The 15,957-nt window shown below is 24.4% G+C and overlaps 2 protein-coding genes across 4 annotated transcripts in view; one reads left to right on the top strand and one right to left on the bottom strand.

The window, feature by feature from the left end:
• Positions 1-15,957, top strand: part of LOC129609300 (uncharacterized) — a 236,994-nt gene that overhangs the window by 95,313 nt on the left and 125,724 nt on the right. For all 3 annotated transcript variants that reach the window (XM_055521242.1, XM_055521244.1, XM_055521243.1), the window contains exon 2: positions 2,374-2,607. The gene's annotated coding sequence lies outside the window, so the exon portion shown is untranslated. The remainder of the gene's footprint in view (positions 1-2,373; positions 2,608-15,957) is intronic.
• Positions 2,627-15,459, bottom strand: LOC129609244 (uncharacterized). The gene is made up of 7 exons (XM_055521176.1): positions 15,213-15,459; positions 15,038-15,127; positions 10,504-10,639; positions 5,709-5,983; positions 3,949-4,120; positions 3,803-3,882; positions 2,627-2,947 (listed from the first exon to the last, which is right to left on the bottom strand). The coding sequence occupies exons 1-7, from the start codon at positions 15,445-15,447 to the stop codon at positions 2,649-2,651; spliced, it is 1,287 nt and encodes a 428-aa protein (XP_055377151.1). The 5' UTR covers positions 15,448-15,459; the 3' UTR covers positions 2,627-2,648.

The following is a 15,957-nucleotide window of genomic DNA, read 5'->3' on the forward strand; positions in this document are numbered from 1 at the left end:
TTCTTAGGTCTTCGGATTGATTCTCTATAATTCTCTTATTTTTATATGAAAATTTTAATATTTTCTCAATTTTACAGTTGTGCTCCAAACATGCAATTTGCAACAAAGTATTACTAAGAGTGAACCAAAATTTACTTATGGAAGCAATGGAATTTTTGTCGATTTTTATTTTCAATCGACCAAGAACTATAAATTTTATTTTTCACTTTTTTTTTTTAATTACAAATCATAATGATTGTTGTACTCTGAAAATTATATTAGAAAGTTGTGAACAGTTTTCACAATATTTTACATATACTTACCTTAGTAATAAAATTCAGGTGTTTAAAAACGTGTGTATTGCATAGAAATTTCACGTACCTACTTAATTAAATATGGTGATGTGCTGAACAAAAAAAAATGATTCGCTCAATTAAATATGCAGCCAGATAGAAATTTTAGGTTTTTTTTTTATATTTTCCATATGATAGCTGTTACAATCAGTTTAGATAAGACCTTTAGTACTTTCATTTTTTAAATTAAAATTCAAAACCTTTTTTTGTTGTTCGTGCTGTATTTGACATGAGGGTGCATAAGTTGTGTATATTTTTATACAGGTTAATTAAAAAAAAAAATAATATAGTGCACATTCTGACCAAAATAATTACTGACCGTTGGAAATTTTATTATTAAATTTTTCGTTTTTTCCTCCTAATTTAATTCCATTTACAGTTTTAGAGTTTTAAATGGGATTAACTTGGAAAATTGTAGGTGCAAAATATAAATATAGCAAATTTAAATTCATATATGATTGATGATTGCTGTACTTGTGGAAAATTTTCACTTTAATTGTTTTTAAAAGGGTAAAAAATCGCTAAATACGTTGAAAATGAAAGTTGAATGAAAATTTATTGCAAACATTTACGAGTAAATGGGAAAAGAGATTTTTGAATGGTTCTTGCCCTCGATATTAAGGAGCTTTTTATGCTCAATTAAAAGCTTCTCTGGTCTTTAAAATATAAATAAATTGAAAAATTCTCCGTAGTGTGTGTATTCTAATTTTGCTGCAAAATATAGCGAAACTATTGTCTAAACATGCCGCAAAAGCAAAAAAAAAAACAGGATGTAAACCTGGAAGTTTTATTGCCATAAATGCCAAATTTTTTTACCATAATTTCAGATAGCTGACTTATATGGCGTCTACTTTTCTAAGCGCTTTCGCACAACGAATATTTTAAAATTACAGTCCCCTTTTTCTTAATCTATTATAGTTTTTGAGGGCTTCTTTTATTCTATTGAGGGGTTCTGTTATTCTATAATATTTTACAGTTGATCCAAAGTATTTTCGGAAAATACATTTATTACCTGCTAAAAATCACTGTTTATTTTATGAGAATTGATCTGTATTGTACGAGAACTGTAAGAAGTATAATATTGGGCATTAAGTGACTAAGATATAATTACATGATTATTCTTGATAAATCTAATTCAAGATTGCATTTCCCTGATTGTTTTTTAGTTTGACACAAATGTGCCTCATTTTTGTAACAATTTATATGTAAAAATTAAACCAGAAACGATTTACAGCAAACCAAAAACGATGTTCTAAATATCATGCATGGTAAAAGAATTTTTGTCATTTTATTCAAAAAAGTATGAATATAAAATTTAGTTTAAGTGTATTAGTACAAATGTGTGTGTGTCACCAATTATGGTGGTCACCATTTATCAATAGTGAATAAATGATAAAATACTTTATCGTATTTGTTGTGTAGCATATCACTGCAATATTGAGAAGTTCGAGCACTTTTTTTTTTCAAATGAAGCCAAAAATTGGGGTATACTCTTAAGTAATTCTCTTAAGTGTTTTATAAACGAGAGTGAACAAAACGAAAAATTATAAATCTTTAATGTAACAATTTATTGTTATGAGTAAGTTCTGATTATTTTTTAACCGCAGTTTCTCCAATTTCATAAAGCAAAGAAATTTTTACTGTACGCTAAGCACCTGGGCTGTAAATTGCACCAATAATTTTTTCTAAAAAACTTATTAAATAGTATGTTGTTTTTTCTTAGTTAATGTTTTGTATAGTGCTTTGTCTTTTAGTGCATCAGAAATTTTTTGGTAAAAATTGATGGTAGTATAGGACCATGGTTTACACCCTGTTTTCTAGTATTTTATTTTTTGTTATTTACATTAAGATTTTTACTTTCTTAGCAAAAAAATCGTATTGAAAATTTTTTGTTTTGTAGAAATCTTTTAAACAGAATTATGCGGCTTTTACCACTGATTTCAAATATTCAAAATTCAAATTATTAAATTTTAATTTTAATTATAAATTTAAAAAATATATTAAATTAATATTAATTTTTTTTTTAATCTTATTCTTTCAGATCGTATTGAAGTATTCAGAACAACATTATTGTTCATTTAGATTACGGCAAAACTAATTTAAAGAAATAATTGCAGCCAATATGTAAAATTTCTACAAAATTTTTTGGAGTGATTTTAGTATTAAAAATTTAAATACTAAATATAATATAGAAATAGAGAAATAAAGGAGAAGGAAATATTAAAGTTAAGGAAGTTTTATTTTAGTTAGAAAGAAGAAAATAGAAAGACTTAAGGTATGTTTAAATTTAAATTTTAATTATTTTTAAAAAAATTTTCAATTGTAATCTTCGTTAGTATCTTTAAAATAATCGCTGTCATCATCATAACCATTTCCATTTTCACCTGAAACTTCTTTTTCTGGCTTAAGAATAATATCGTAATATGTATATATTTTGCAATCAATTTCTGTATTTGGATCAACTTCAATAGCACCACTCACAGCAAAACCATCACGATCAACACAAAATGTTTTATCATTAATATGTTGATCTGGTTTGTAATTTCCATACATGTCACAATTTAAACGATGATTAAAACCAGCTTCTTCAAATATTTTTTTATCTCGTGCACAAACTGTATTGAGGAAAAAAATAGATTGTGTTTAATATTTACTTAAAATAGCACCAACATTTATTGAGGGGCTCAGAAACATCTGATAGTCTAAACGTTGTTATGTTTCTGAGCTCCCCAATGTAGGTGTTATAAATATTACTCATTTTATTTTGTATGTCTCATAGAGCCAGTGATATTTACTTTTTTTTTCTCTATTAATTTATCAAAAAATTTATTTTGATTTTCTGAAAATTTTAGATACATAAGAATCAAGGTAGTGGTAAATAAATTTATTGCAGAGTTTTTTAGATGCACCAAAAATTTTTTAAAAAATATTTTTATTACTATGTCTGTTCGATTGTCTGTGTTTCCGTTTAAAAATTTGTTATACTGATCTTGTAAGTAGTAAAAATTATTTTTCAAGAGAATTGTTTTGCACCAGTACCAATGAAAAATCAATTATTTATGGAAACTCTGTGAATAACTTTTTCAAAATTATTTCTTTTTTGAAATTATTTCTTTAATAATGTCCTAAAAGAATGCAACAATTTATCGTAGTAAAAGAATAATTCGAATATTGTACTTAAAACCTTAAAAGTGTGAGTTTTCAGCTAAAATTTCCTCATTGCTTCTAAAGAAAATCATAATATTTTAGAAATTTCATACATTAAAATAAAGTGTCGCTATATGAAGTAGAGAATTGCTTATAATATAGCACAAATGTAAATGTAAGGTTGTGTTACAATTCCGACTAATTGTTTTTAGAGAATTCAAGTATACCAAATATAACTGAAATTTTATTGTCCACCAACCACAATAATGCTCTGTTTTGTGCTATAAAATAGAAAAATAACAACTTTTTATTTTAGAACTTACTGCAATTCATTTTTTCAAAATATTTCGATTCAGCTGTATATGGTGGGAGATTTCTGCCATCAGTCCATTGACAATTTATTCTAAAAAAAAAATTAAAAAGTTATAAAATCAATTTATAACTTTATATTTAAATAAAATCAACTTACTTTCCATCTAGATTTCTAATTGGCCCATAGCTACCATCATAATCACACATAATATTATTGAATTCAACCAATGTTGTACCATGCGCTGCTAAAGCTTTTTTTAAAATTAATTGATTTCTATCGATACTTTCACATTGCCTCAAATATTGATCACCATGATATTTTTTATCATCTGCAAATATTTACGAAAAGAAAATTTTTTATTTTCTAAGAAATGCAGTAAAATTAAGAAGTGCAAAACGAAAATGACAAATTGACATTTAGCCATCTAAATTAATGTCAAGACAGCAAATTGCAACAGATCTTACTGAAGTACTTATTTATCTAGAATGTACTTATTTTAAATATTTTACATATCCTCCCTCTTGAGTTGTAGTTAAACTGGTAAAAATGTAAATAGTTGTGTCAGAGCTAAGAGCAATTGCCTTAAACAATCAAAATATATTTTCTAGCACTTAAATTGATTTCTTTCCGCAATTTAATTGTAATTTTAAACGAATTTTTTTTTTAATTATCCAAAAAATTCTATTATTTATGAATCAAAATTTCCACAGATCTTCCTTTAGACACAACATAAACAATCTAACTCCTGTAAAAGTAAGAATGTTGCAGTAATTGTTCTTCTAACCAAAAGTATTTCTCTTGTCTCTTAAGTAAATTACTAATTAAAAAAATTAAAATCTTTAATCTATTAAAGTTTTAAAGCGATTAATATAATATTTCTCCTAAAGTTATGCAACATTATATTGTTAAAAGGATATGCTTGCTGTCTTAACGTCCGCTTCCTTTCACTGTCCGAAAGTCCGAACAAAAATATTTTTACACTATAAGCTACTTACAACTACACACATACAAGAAAAATTTTCGATTTACCCTTATGTACCGAAGGACTGATATTTGATATCTGATATTAAAACTAATTTGTAAATTTGTGTGCTTTGATTTCAGTCTCCGGATTTTTTTAAAATCGAAAAAGTTTTAAAGCATAATGTCATTAGTAAAACCAATCAAAATATCGTAAGAAATATCCAAACGTCCGGACATATAGGAAACTGAAAGCAGCTTTGCAAACCTTGGATTTGATTGCCATAGTTGGAAGAGCAATAAGGAATATTATTCTTTAACAATTTTGTGTCAAATACGCCATAACTATACAGAATCACAACAGTTAGCGAAAATTGCGAACTTTTAATTAAGAATTAAATTTTAGTTCATAAATTTTATGCTAAAAAAATGTCACTAATAGGTGAAAAAATAAATTGTTATTAGCCTTAAGATCAAATTAATTGTCAAATTTGCTTTTAACGTGTTTGGTTTAGTTTATAAGAAAATTATTATTTTGAAATCAATTACTATTAATTCACACTATTTTTCTTGAAAATAATTTTAAAATTATTTTTTCTTAAGTAAATGGCCTAAAACTATTTGTTTCTTGTCATTCAACAGCAAGAGTGTTAAAGCTCTTACTGATTTCAAGATTTTTATTTTTTTCTTCTATTAAAAATAAATATCAATAATGAATACCTGGAGGACGTGTCTTAAAGCATAAAAAATTAAATGTGTTAAACATTCACTTTTAAATCAATACCAAAATTTTTTTAAATAATTTTTAAATATTTTTGTTTTTCTGATTGCATCTAGTAGGTAATTACGAGTGTGATTGAAGGTTTTCTAAGACTTTGCTATAAGATTAATCTAAATATTGCAGATATTAAACTTTGCAGTTAGGGAGTTACAAATATAAAATATCTTTCACTTACAGCACGGTAAAAATTTCCACATAGTTTCTGGTACAGCTCTTGTATTATTTTGTATTTCACCAGTTAATGTATCAGCACACCAACACATACCATCCATACATTGAAGTTCCTCAAAATTTCCCATTTTATCACAATGCATTGTATTGCCATGTAATCCTTGACGCTCCATTTTATATTTTAATAAACTGCAGGCACAATTCATTTGATTATCTTGTAATTCATTCCACCATGCCCAACCGTAAATTCTTTTGCCTTCTGGACTGAAACAAAAACATCTGTAAGAAAAAAATTATTACTTTTTCATGTAAGCATTATTCAATAGAATTTTGTTTTTGCATGTTTTACTATTGTCTTTACTCATTACATAGAGGAATCATGTTGGAGCAGGAGTAAGTTGACATAGGGGATTAGCGGCAACATATATGTATAGAATGTAACAGTTTTGTATGATCATATTATTTCTTAATAATCAAATTCGAAAAATAAAGTTTTGCCTCTTTCCTTTTTTTTTTATAACAATGTGTCATGTTGAATGAATCGAAAATTTTATGGTTATCTAACTAGATTTTTGGAAAAGTTTTATCAGCAAATGGTATTATTCGATAAAGTTTCGGTTTCATACCCCATTCTTATATGGCTCAAGCTTTCGTTAACAAATCAATTTAAAAATAAGAATTAATATTTGGGGTAATGAATATTTTGGGAACAAATAAATTTGAGAATTGTTCGGATTTAATTTACAGGGTTATTGAGAATAAAAAATTCTACAGAAAGCTGAATGCAATGAGTTAATTCTATAAAAATTAAAATAACCGTTCCTCACAGTTTACATTAAATTCTTTCTATTTTCAAGTTTTTCTTTTTTAGACAAAGTTATAAATGACCCAACGAAATCCCTTGTATTCAGATAAATTTAATAATTTCAAAATGCCTTTTCCTACCTCTGATAATAAGTTTATTAATGATTATTACTCTGATTTAAACAAATTTTAAATATATTGCATAATTTTAGGAATAATTTTGGGATAGTTTTAAGATTTAATCAATTAAATTTGAGTCAACACTTTTCGATTTCCAAATTATTTTTGATTTACGAGAGCAGTGGTTATTTTAAGATCTTGCAATGCTTCAAGCGATAATAATTTTTTTTGTGATTACCTACTATTATCTTTATAGAGGCAATTATGCATTCTACCGCTTCGTGTTTGCCTTATCCTTAAATAAATTATTTTAAGATTACAAAATCGAGTAAAATTTCGCACCATTTAGTGCACATAATTTTAAATAAAATAAACTGAAGATTAATAGTTTCAGTCCAGGTGCATAATATTTGAAAAGTGAAAGTCATATTTTGGGATTCTAAGTAAAACCGATTTTGTCCAATTAAAGATGAGATTTTAGCTCTACTATTTAATTTTTTTTTTTTAAATCTACAATTCAGCTTTAATTAAATTTCTTTTTTTAACTTGAATTCAATTGCATCTCTGCATTTGTAATAATTTGATTTGATGCTCAGTGTTCAATTCTGCATTTAAAAATATGAAGAAATTTTTTGTTGAATCGACTTTAATCTTCTTAACATAGGATTTTGAAGTTATCTTTAAATTTTAAGTTTTAATGACGCAAGAAACAATTATACAAAAATTATAATGAACTCTAAAAGAATTCTAAAACACGAAAAACACATTAATTTCACCTTCTTATAATCACTAATTTACAATTTTACTTTATTGTTTTTTTCTCTTAATACAATTTTTTAATGCAGACATAAAATTCTCATAGGTCTGGCCTCTACGCGTATTGAATATTTCGTTTTTTTTTTGTTTTAACAAAAAGTTTATAGTTACAAGTTAAACTTTATACATTTTGTGTATGGGAGCTCACTATATATATGTATATATATATATATACTTATAAGTATATAATTTTAAAAATTACTATACAAGTGTTTATAATTTAATAGACTTGCCAATTTATTTAAATTTATTCAATTGTTTTTTGTTTCTCTTTAATTTATTAAATTTATAGGTTCACTTTGTTAATATAGAAAAAAATTCTACTGCCGCTCTCTATAATTTTCAATTTGTGCAATTATTTTTTTTTTTACTGTGTAACGTGTAAATTTTTTTTTGCATTTTTTATATACATATAAGAGAGAGTGTGTGTGTGTGGATTTTGTTAATAATTTTCAATCTATAATTACATATAATTATAATTATTTTCCTGTTATGTAATTCAAGTAATTTACAAGTCTTCAGTTGATATAGAAATGGGAAGAAAATGAGAAAAAATAAACAAAAATTTTATGCGGCAAATTAAATTTGAAAAGAAATTCAAATTCAATGCTTTTTTCTGATATTTGAGGAAATAATTTTAATAAATTTTTGGTTTTATTAGGTTATTTAATGTGGAAATATTCTTGGGTTTTCTGTACGAGATGTGTAGAATAGCTGGGGACTAGCTAGCTAATTTTGTGTTCTTAATGAATATTTTAGAATTTTTATCAAACAAAATTCTTAACAATTCTTGTTTATTAAATGAAATTCTTCCCAAATTCTTAAATATGTGTGTTTAAAGGCATATTATAAAAGTAAATCTTCTTTAAGATGAGATTTTATGTAAAATGAAGCAAAATTTGTACAAATCAAACGATTCCGTAATAAAATAAATATTTTTGAGATTTCTTTTTATTAAGATTATAAAAATTTCTATAAATCTTAAAACAATAACTGCGAATCCCAACACAGACATACCTTCAAAAACATAACGTAATAGATGTGCAATATATTTTGGCTATTATAATATAAAAGCAAAACAGTTCTTATAACTCAATTGCGCTGCTCATAACAATATTGCTGATAATTAAGCAATGTTTATGAACAAATTTAATTAACGCATAAATATACTAAAATAAAGTTGGGTCAAACCAATGGTTTGTATTGTAGCACTTTTCCCTTCAACAAATGAAAATTTTGCTTTTAAATACAGTCTATGTAGTCTATGTACCTATCACACTATTAAAATTATTTTCATTCATATACAAAACTATTTCTAGGGTTGCATATATTTAGGATGAATGATTTATGCAGTCTTTGAAATAAAGCAAAAATTAATATAAAGTGGGGTTAACATAATGCTCGATTTTAAGGTTTAATTTTGTGAGTTAAGAAAAATAATTATATTTTTTAATTTCATGGAATTTACCGTTAACTTTTTGCGTTAATAGAAATTTGAAAAAGCTTGCGGTTTCGAAAATATAAGGTGTCAAAAATTCAAATTTTACAAATTTCAAGAGGCGATAACTTGAGAGGGGGTGGAGATGGAAAAAAATTTTCTTCTAGCGAAATGAACTATTTGATAATGTCTAAAAGCTCCTAAAATTTCAAGCTTCTACAGGCTGTAGTTTGGAAAAAAAACGACATCAAAAATTTGCAAAAAAAGGACTTTAGATAACGGTAAATTTGAACGGCCATTTTGTTTTTCTAAAGTTCAAATATAGTATGCCGCGCTAGGGGAAGCAAGCCGCTGCTTTTCTGCGTTTGCAAAATTTCAAAAATGCTTATGGTTTCATTGCAACAAATAGTTAAAAAAGGCCATTTTTAGGGTTTTGGGGGGGTATAACTTCTAGAGGGGAGGAGATAGGTAAAAATTTTGTTCTACAGAAATAAGTTTCTAGTAAAGATCTATGTACATATAAAATTTCAGCTTTCTATCTTCAAGGGTGTAGAAGTTTTGTAAACAGACACACGGACAGACGGACGGACGGACGGACAGAGTGAAACTAATAAGCACTTTTTTTCAAAAAATTTTTGGAAAAGTGCTAAAAATTATAAGAATCGAACAAAAATTATTACTCTCATATTAATGCTTAATCTGGTTTCAATTTTTAATCTCAATAAAGAGGATACTGTTAACGTTTTCAATTTATTTGCTCGAAATTTACAAGAAAACTGTATAGAACAAAAGTGAAAATTGTGTTCCTTTGATTGTTAGAATGAAGTTTAAATATTCAATGAGATTATCAGAGACGTCTAAGCACAATCCTAATAATGAACTGAACCTGATATATAACAAATAGGAATAAAATTATTTCGAGTTTATTTTATAATAAAATTTGAACTGATATTTATAATAGTCGCTTAGTTTAATATACATTAACCTTAAAACTTCTCAATTTTTATATGATGCAATTGCTTTTAGTAATGAAAGAGATCACAAATCGATTCGCATACTGAATCAATACCTTCTTATCAAAGGACTAAGCGAGCCTTACTTTTCAATGGACTAGTCTAAAGAATTACAGCAAAGCTCATTTTGTGGGTGGTATACTATTGTCTAATAAATTAAGGATGAAAAGAGGATCAAAACGGGCTCATTGTATTTTTGTTACAGCTTTTCACAACCGTGTTCTTGACTATAGCGAGAAAATTAACTACCTTAATACTTAATAACTTGGCTGATTTATCGTTTAGTCAAGTATAGTTAATTTTTTAATTTTTTGTTTTAAGTACTTCAATATTTTAGTATGAAAATGTCATTTATGCACTTGCAGTTTTAATTAAATTTTTATAGTTCTTTTTATATATGTATATATAAGAATTTATAGTTATATTTAAAAATAGAAATTGATTTCATAAATCCAGATATAAAACTATGTTAAACCCTGTATTCAAAGTTTCTCAATATGAAATATTAAAGTAAAAATAAAATTATATTGGAAAAATTATATAAAGTGCAATAAAAATATTCAACAGTTCATAAAAAACATAAAAATAGCCACCCACATTCAACTTACCTTCCAGTTATACGATCGCCTTTACATTGAACTGCTGCAAAAGTACCATCAATTTCACATGTTGGTAATTTACTTGAATCAATTTTTGCTTCATCTTCCCTTAAATTTTTCAAATGATAAATATAGGCACACGTTGCTGCAATAATGAAACAATGAAAAAATCAATGAAATATTAAAAAAAAAAAATTTAGAATATGCGGACCAGATGTAATGAAACTGTTAAATGCGTGGTATTTGTTTTTTTTTTATCCTACTTTTTGTACTGAAATTTTTACCTAAAAAGAAAAAATAATTTATTAGAAGCTATACAGTGTATACCATTTGAGGTTAATGCAACAGAAAGAGTTTAAAATCTGTGATTTGGTAAAGTTAAGAATAAACTTTTGTTGAAAATAAAGAAATATTTTTAATTTTCGCTAATCACGTTATATTCAGATTTACATTAAAAATGCAAAACATGATAAAATGTTTTAGTCGACTTTACACTCAAAAAAATTTCACTATTTTTTTAATAAATCGATTGTTAAAAAGTTTATTAAAAACCTTAACAATCATTTTTATTAAAATAATGTCATTTATTATGAAAGTAATGTCATTTATTATTATTTGAACTGTAAAAGATTATCTTTTTTATAATCGCCCATTCAAACTTACATTTAAACAACAAAATTTTTAAAATAATCACCAAAGTTTTTGAAATAATAAACGTTATTATTAAAACTATGCAAAAAATTATCAAATGTACAACCTTCTCCGAAATAGTCTCTGAAAATATTACTTTTGAAATAATAACAAAAATTGTTAAAATTTGTTATTAAAAAAAAAAAATTTGTTATTATTTTGATCACAAAAATTGTTATTTCGATCGCAAGTCATAGAATTAATAATAAGAATCATCAGTATAACGTTACTTCTTGTTAAAATCAGAATCGATTTTTAAAATAATAGTCAATTTGTTCGTTTAATAATTTTTGCAATAAAATTTTCGAAATTTTTGAGAGTGAGAGAATAATGTAAATTATTAACAAGAGATCTTTCGAGTTTTTTGAGCAATGTAGGTTTCAAGTCATTAATATAATAGCAATGCTTATTATTCGAATAACAAGTTTATTATTTTTGTTGAAATATCATTATACGTTAATGTTATTACTTACAAAATTTTCAAATATTTTGAGAGTGGAGACAGTTGTCTACTTCTTTATAACGGGAATTTTTGAGAGATATAAATTTCAAGTTGTTTAAATAATAACTTTGCTTATTATTTCAATAACAAATTTATTATTTTTGACGAAATGTTATAATTTTAATAAAAACATTTATCAAAATAAAAATAAAAAGAAAGAGTTTTGTAAATTTCTCATTTAATATTTTAGTAGTCATCTAGAAGCAAAACAAAAAACATATTCTGTATTGTTGCAGTAACATTTGTGAAACTTTAAATAAAATTCAGTTCTAATTGTCAAAAAAAAAAAAATTAGTGAGAATTTTAAAGTATTTATAACTTAAAATAAGGAATAAAATAATAAAATAAGTTATAAAATAAAAAATATAAAATTAAGGAAATTTGTTAAGGTAAACTAATAAACGAAAATTTTCGTAAAGATTAAATTAAATTTTATTATTTTTTTCTTGTTGTATTTATGTATACCTAGAAGCAAACATAGATGTGCAAACGTTTTTACACTTGCAGCCACACCATATTTTTTTTTAATTTAAGATATAGAAGTATATACAATTAGGAGCTCAAGTGCTTTTAGAAGAACACATTTTGCTTTGGCAAAAAATTGAAAGTAAGTTTAAACTATTTTTTCTATCAAAGAGAAATTAATTGGGAAAGTTAATTGTTATTGTAATACTTAAATTTAAATTTCAGATTATTCAATTCAACATTTTAATTCAAGGGCTATTGATATATGCTTCAAAATATTTCATGTTTTTCATCTTAAATATACTCAGCCAGCATCATCATTCTGGACTTTTCTTCAAGAGTTTGTTTTAAGAATTAAAAGAAAATAACGGACACCCAACAATAAAAAATTTAATATAATAATCAATTTATTAATTAATTTAGATATAAAAAATAACTTTTACAGAGCTCAATATTTTTGTATGTAATGAATAATATGAAATATGAAATAGTGTCATGAATTAGTTCATCAAAATGATGAAAAATAAAATTTGGTTAAATTCAGTTTCAAAGTATAACTATAATGTTTTATTTTCCAAATTAGAAAGTTATTGTAAAATTATTTATTTAATAAGAGAAATTGTTACTGTAAAGATAGTAATTCGATGATTATATTAACAATACTTATTACTTTCAAACTGAATTGTTGTTGATCCTGGTAATTAAAAAAAATGTTAAATTTTTTTATGATAAAAAAGATTTTACCAAGATAATAATTTGAATGTGGTAATAAAATTATTATATCTTGATAAAAATTTTTTTAGCATAGAAAAAATTTGTTAATTTTTTTGTTCACTAGGAACAACAGCAATTCAATTTCATAATAATAAATATTGTTAATATAATCAACGAATTATTAAATTAACAGTCACAATTCCTTTTATTAAATCAATAGTTTTTACTATTAATATCACCCTAACTTGCAATTAATTTAATAGAGAGTATTGTTAAATTAACAATTGCTACTGTTAAACAAAAAATCTTTTTTTATTAAATTGACATTTTGACCAATCAATTTAATAAATTTCTTTATTAAAATTAGTAATCTTATTATTAAATCCATAGTAGATGCTATTAAATCAACAGCAATCAATTTTTAATAAAATATTATTTATTATTAAATCAATAGTCTTAAATAATTAAAATAAAGTTTTTATGCATTAAACTAATAATCATTGCAATTAATTTACAACAACAACACTTAAATTAAGTTCTCTCTCATTTTTCATTCTCTCTCTTCTAAAGTGTTATTATTTTAATAATTCGTTATTAATTTGATAGTTATTCATTATTGGATGTATTTTAATGACATTTTTATTAATTTGATATCAATTTTATTAAAATAATAGTGAAAATTTTTTCAGTGTAACTAACTGAATTATACCCTAAATTTAGCCAATCATAATAATTAACTTTCATGACAGTATGGGAATTAAATTCTAATTGAAAATTTCTAGCATATCTGAGCTGTAATTATAAACGTAATTTCGTTTTAATGCAAACTGCTTTCTAAGATCTATAGTATATAAAAATCACTAATATTGTGATTTAAGACTTACTATTCAAAATTTAAGCACTTCAAGAAGACTACAGAATTCAAGGGTCAAGAGGTTGAATAATATTTCTTATTTTAGGCTTGATTTAACTACATGTTTTATTTTTTACAAACATTGGTCACACTTTAAGTGATACACTCACTTTGTTCTATACACATAAAAGAGCAAGCATATTTTTCTATTTTAACAAATTGCATTGAGTATTTATAAAAATAAAAGAATGAATTAAAATTTTTATGATACAATTTAAGATAAAAATATTAAATAAATAATTAATTTTATTATGTCTGGCAACAAATTGCACAAAAATATTTATTACATTAATAGGAAAATAAAAATTACTTTCATAATTTGCTTTTAATTTTAATTCCATATTTACTTGAGTTGTGGGTTGGTGTTGAATACCAATTAAAAAATAATATAAATATATTTTTTTAATTTTCTTTATATAGGTAGTTAATTTATGTAATATGTAAATATGTTTCAATATTATGTATTCGAAATTATTATGTATTCGATATTAATAGTATGTTGTTGGTAATTAGTTAAGAGCAATAATTGTAAGAGAGTCTTAATAAAATTTTAACATTTGGTCAAGTTTCGTAAAATAAACAGATTTAATGGTTAATTTTTAAAAATTACTGATCTATAGTCTAATGCTCATCTATTTTAATATTTAAAAATTGCTCATCTATATTGAATTGCTTTAATCCAAATGTTCAACAACTAACTATATCACATGTTTTATTTGGAATAAATTCAGCCTAAGTTCATTTTAAATAAAAACTAAATAAGTCGCTGGTTTGGATGATTGCGTTGTTTGGTTTCCATTTAAAGTAACCAAAAATTAGATCAACTGTCTATTCACTTTACATAATATTTAGTTATTTTCTTATCCAATTCCATGAATTTCCATACCAACTATTGACATTATCATTGCTTTCAAATGGACTTGGGTCATTTTCAAAATAAGCCTTTCCAGAACTATAACGAAAAATCGTCTTGAAAAACAATTGCGGAAAAAAATTCTATATTTTCGAAAAGTGAAATTAATTTAAACAAAAACGTAAAGCTTTTGTATACTCTTAAATTAATTGAAATTAAAAATATTTTGTAATTAAAAGAGAAACCGAAACTTTTCACATCTGTGTTATTGAAGATTTCTTAAACAAATTTTGGCAAGAATCCTGTTGTAGACAACAGTAGCTCCGAATTTGAAATAAAATTTAATAACAAAATTGATACGTATGAAAATTTTAAATGAATTCATGATACTTTCTATCTTACTTACATTTATCAAGATCACAAACACCATCATCAGTATTACAAATCAATCCAAATTGACATTTTTCATCATCAAATGGCCCACAAACATCTCTAACTATATTTAAAATATAAAATTTTTTTAAAATATTTTCATTCTTGATTGTAAATTTTTTGATTTTTAATATAACTACCTTACTAACCTTGCTTGCCTTTCGAAGAACAAGCTGGACAACCAAATTCTGTTCCTTTTGCTGTTATTATTTCATTTTTATTACAATCAGCTTGTGTTAATGATGAAAAACAAATTCCATTCTCATCAAATTTCGAATTATCATAAAGAATAATTGGAATTTTTTTATCAACAGAAATTGTAGAATCACAGCTAATAAATTTATAATTAAATAAAAAATTGAAAATTATAAAAAATAGAAGCATCTTTTTATTAAAATTTTTATTTAAATAATTTTTTTTTTAATTAATAATTTTAAATTGAAAATTTAATTTTTTAGTTGTTTTTTTATCAATTTTTATAAATCAAATGAATATGATGAGGTGCAATTGTAATATGTCAACAATTTATCATTTTATCAGATATCTATCAGTAATTTATCATTTTTCACTTAAGATAAGATATTAAAAAGAAAATTTAAAAGAAAAGCTCAAAAGTTCAATAACAAAACGCTTCTAATTAGTTTTCTTTCGTTTAAATATGAATTTGAAAATTATACATACAGCGCCATCTATTATTGGGTAGTTAAAAGTGGGTTTAAATTCAAATACAAATGTGAATTTTATATACTGGGTGATTTTCAAAGTGCATAAATGCACTTTTTAATTTAATTCATTTGATACTGGAATTGAAGACATTAATAAATTGTTATATAGCATTTAGAAAATTATTACATTTTTTACTGTTATATTAATGAATATATAAAATTTATCAAT

Source organism: Condylostylus longicornis, unplaced genomic scaffold (genome assembly GCF_029603195.1).
Source record: "Condylostylus longicornis isolate FDR11 unplaced genomic scaffold, ASM2960319v2 ptg000038l, whole genome shotgun sequence".
In the NCBI taxonomy this organism is placed as follows: Eukaryota; Metazoa; Arthropoda; class Insecta; order Diptera; family Dolichopodidae; genus Condylostylus; species Condylostylus longicornis.

What these genes read in the sequence shown, in the direction of transcription:
- LOC129609244 (XM_055521176.1), bottom strand. Translation starts at nt 15,447, where the DNA reads ATGCTTCTATTTTTTATAATTTTCAATTTTTTATTTAATTATAAATTT. An exon ending in TTCTTCGAAAGGCAAGCAAG is followed by an intron (nt 15,128 to 15,212) that starts GTTAGTAAGGTA and finishes TTTTAAATATAG; the next exon opens with TTAGAGATGTTTGTGGGCCA. An exon ending in GGCGATCGTATAACTGGAAG is followed by an intron (nt 5,984 to 10,503) that starts GTAAGTTGAATG and finishes TTTTTCTTACAG; the next exon opens with ATGTTTTTGTTTCAGTCCAG.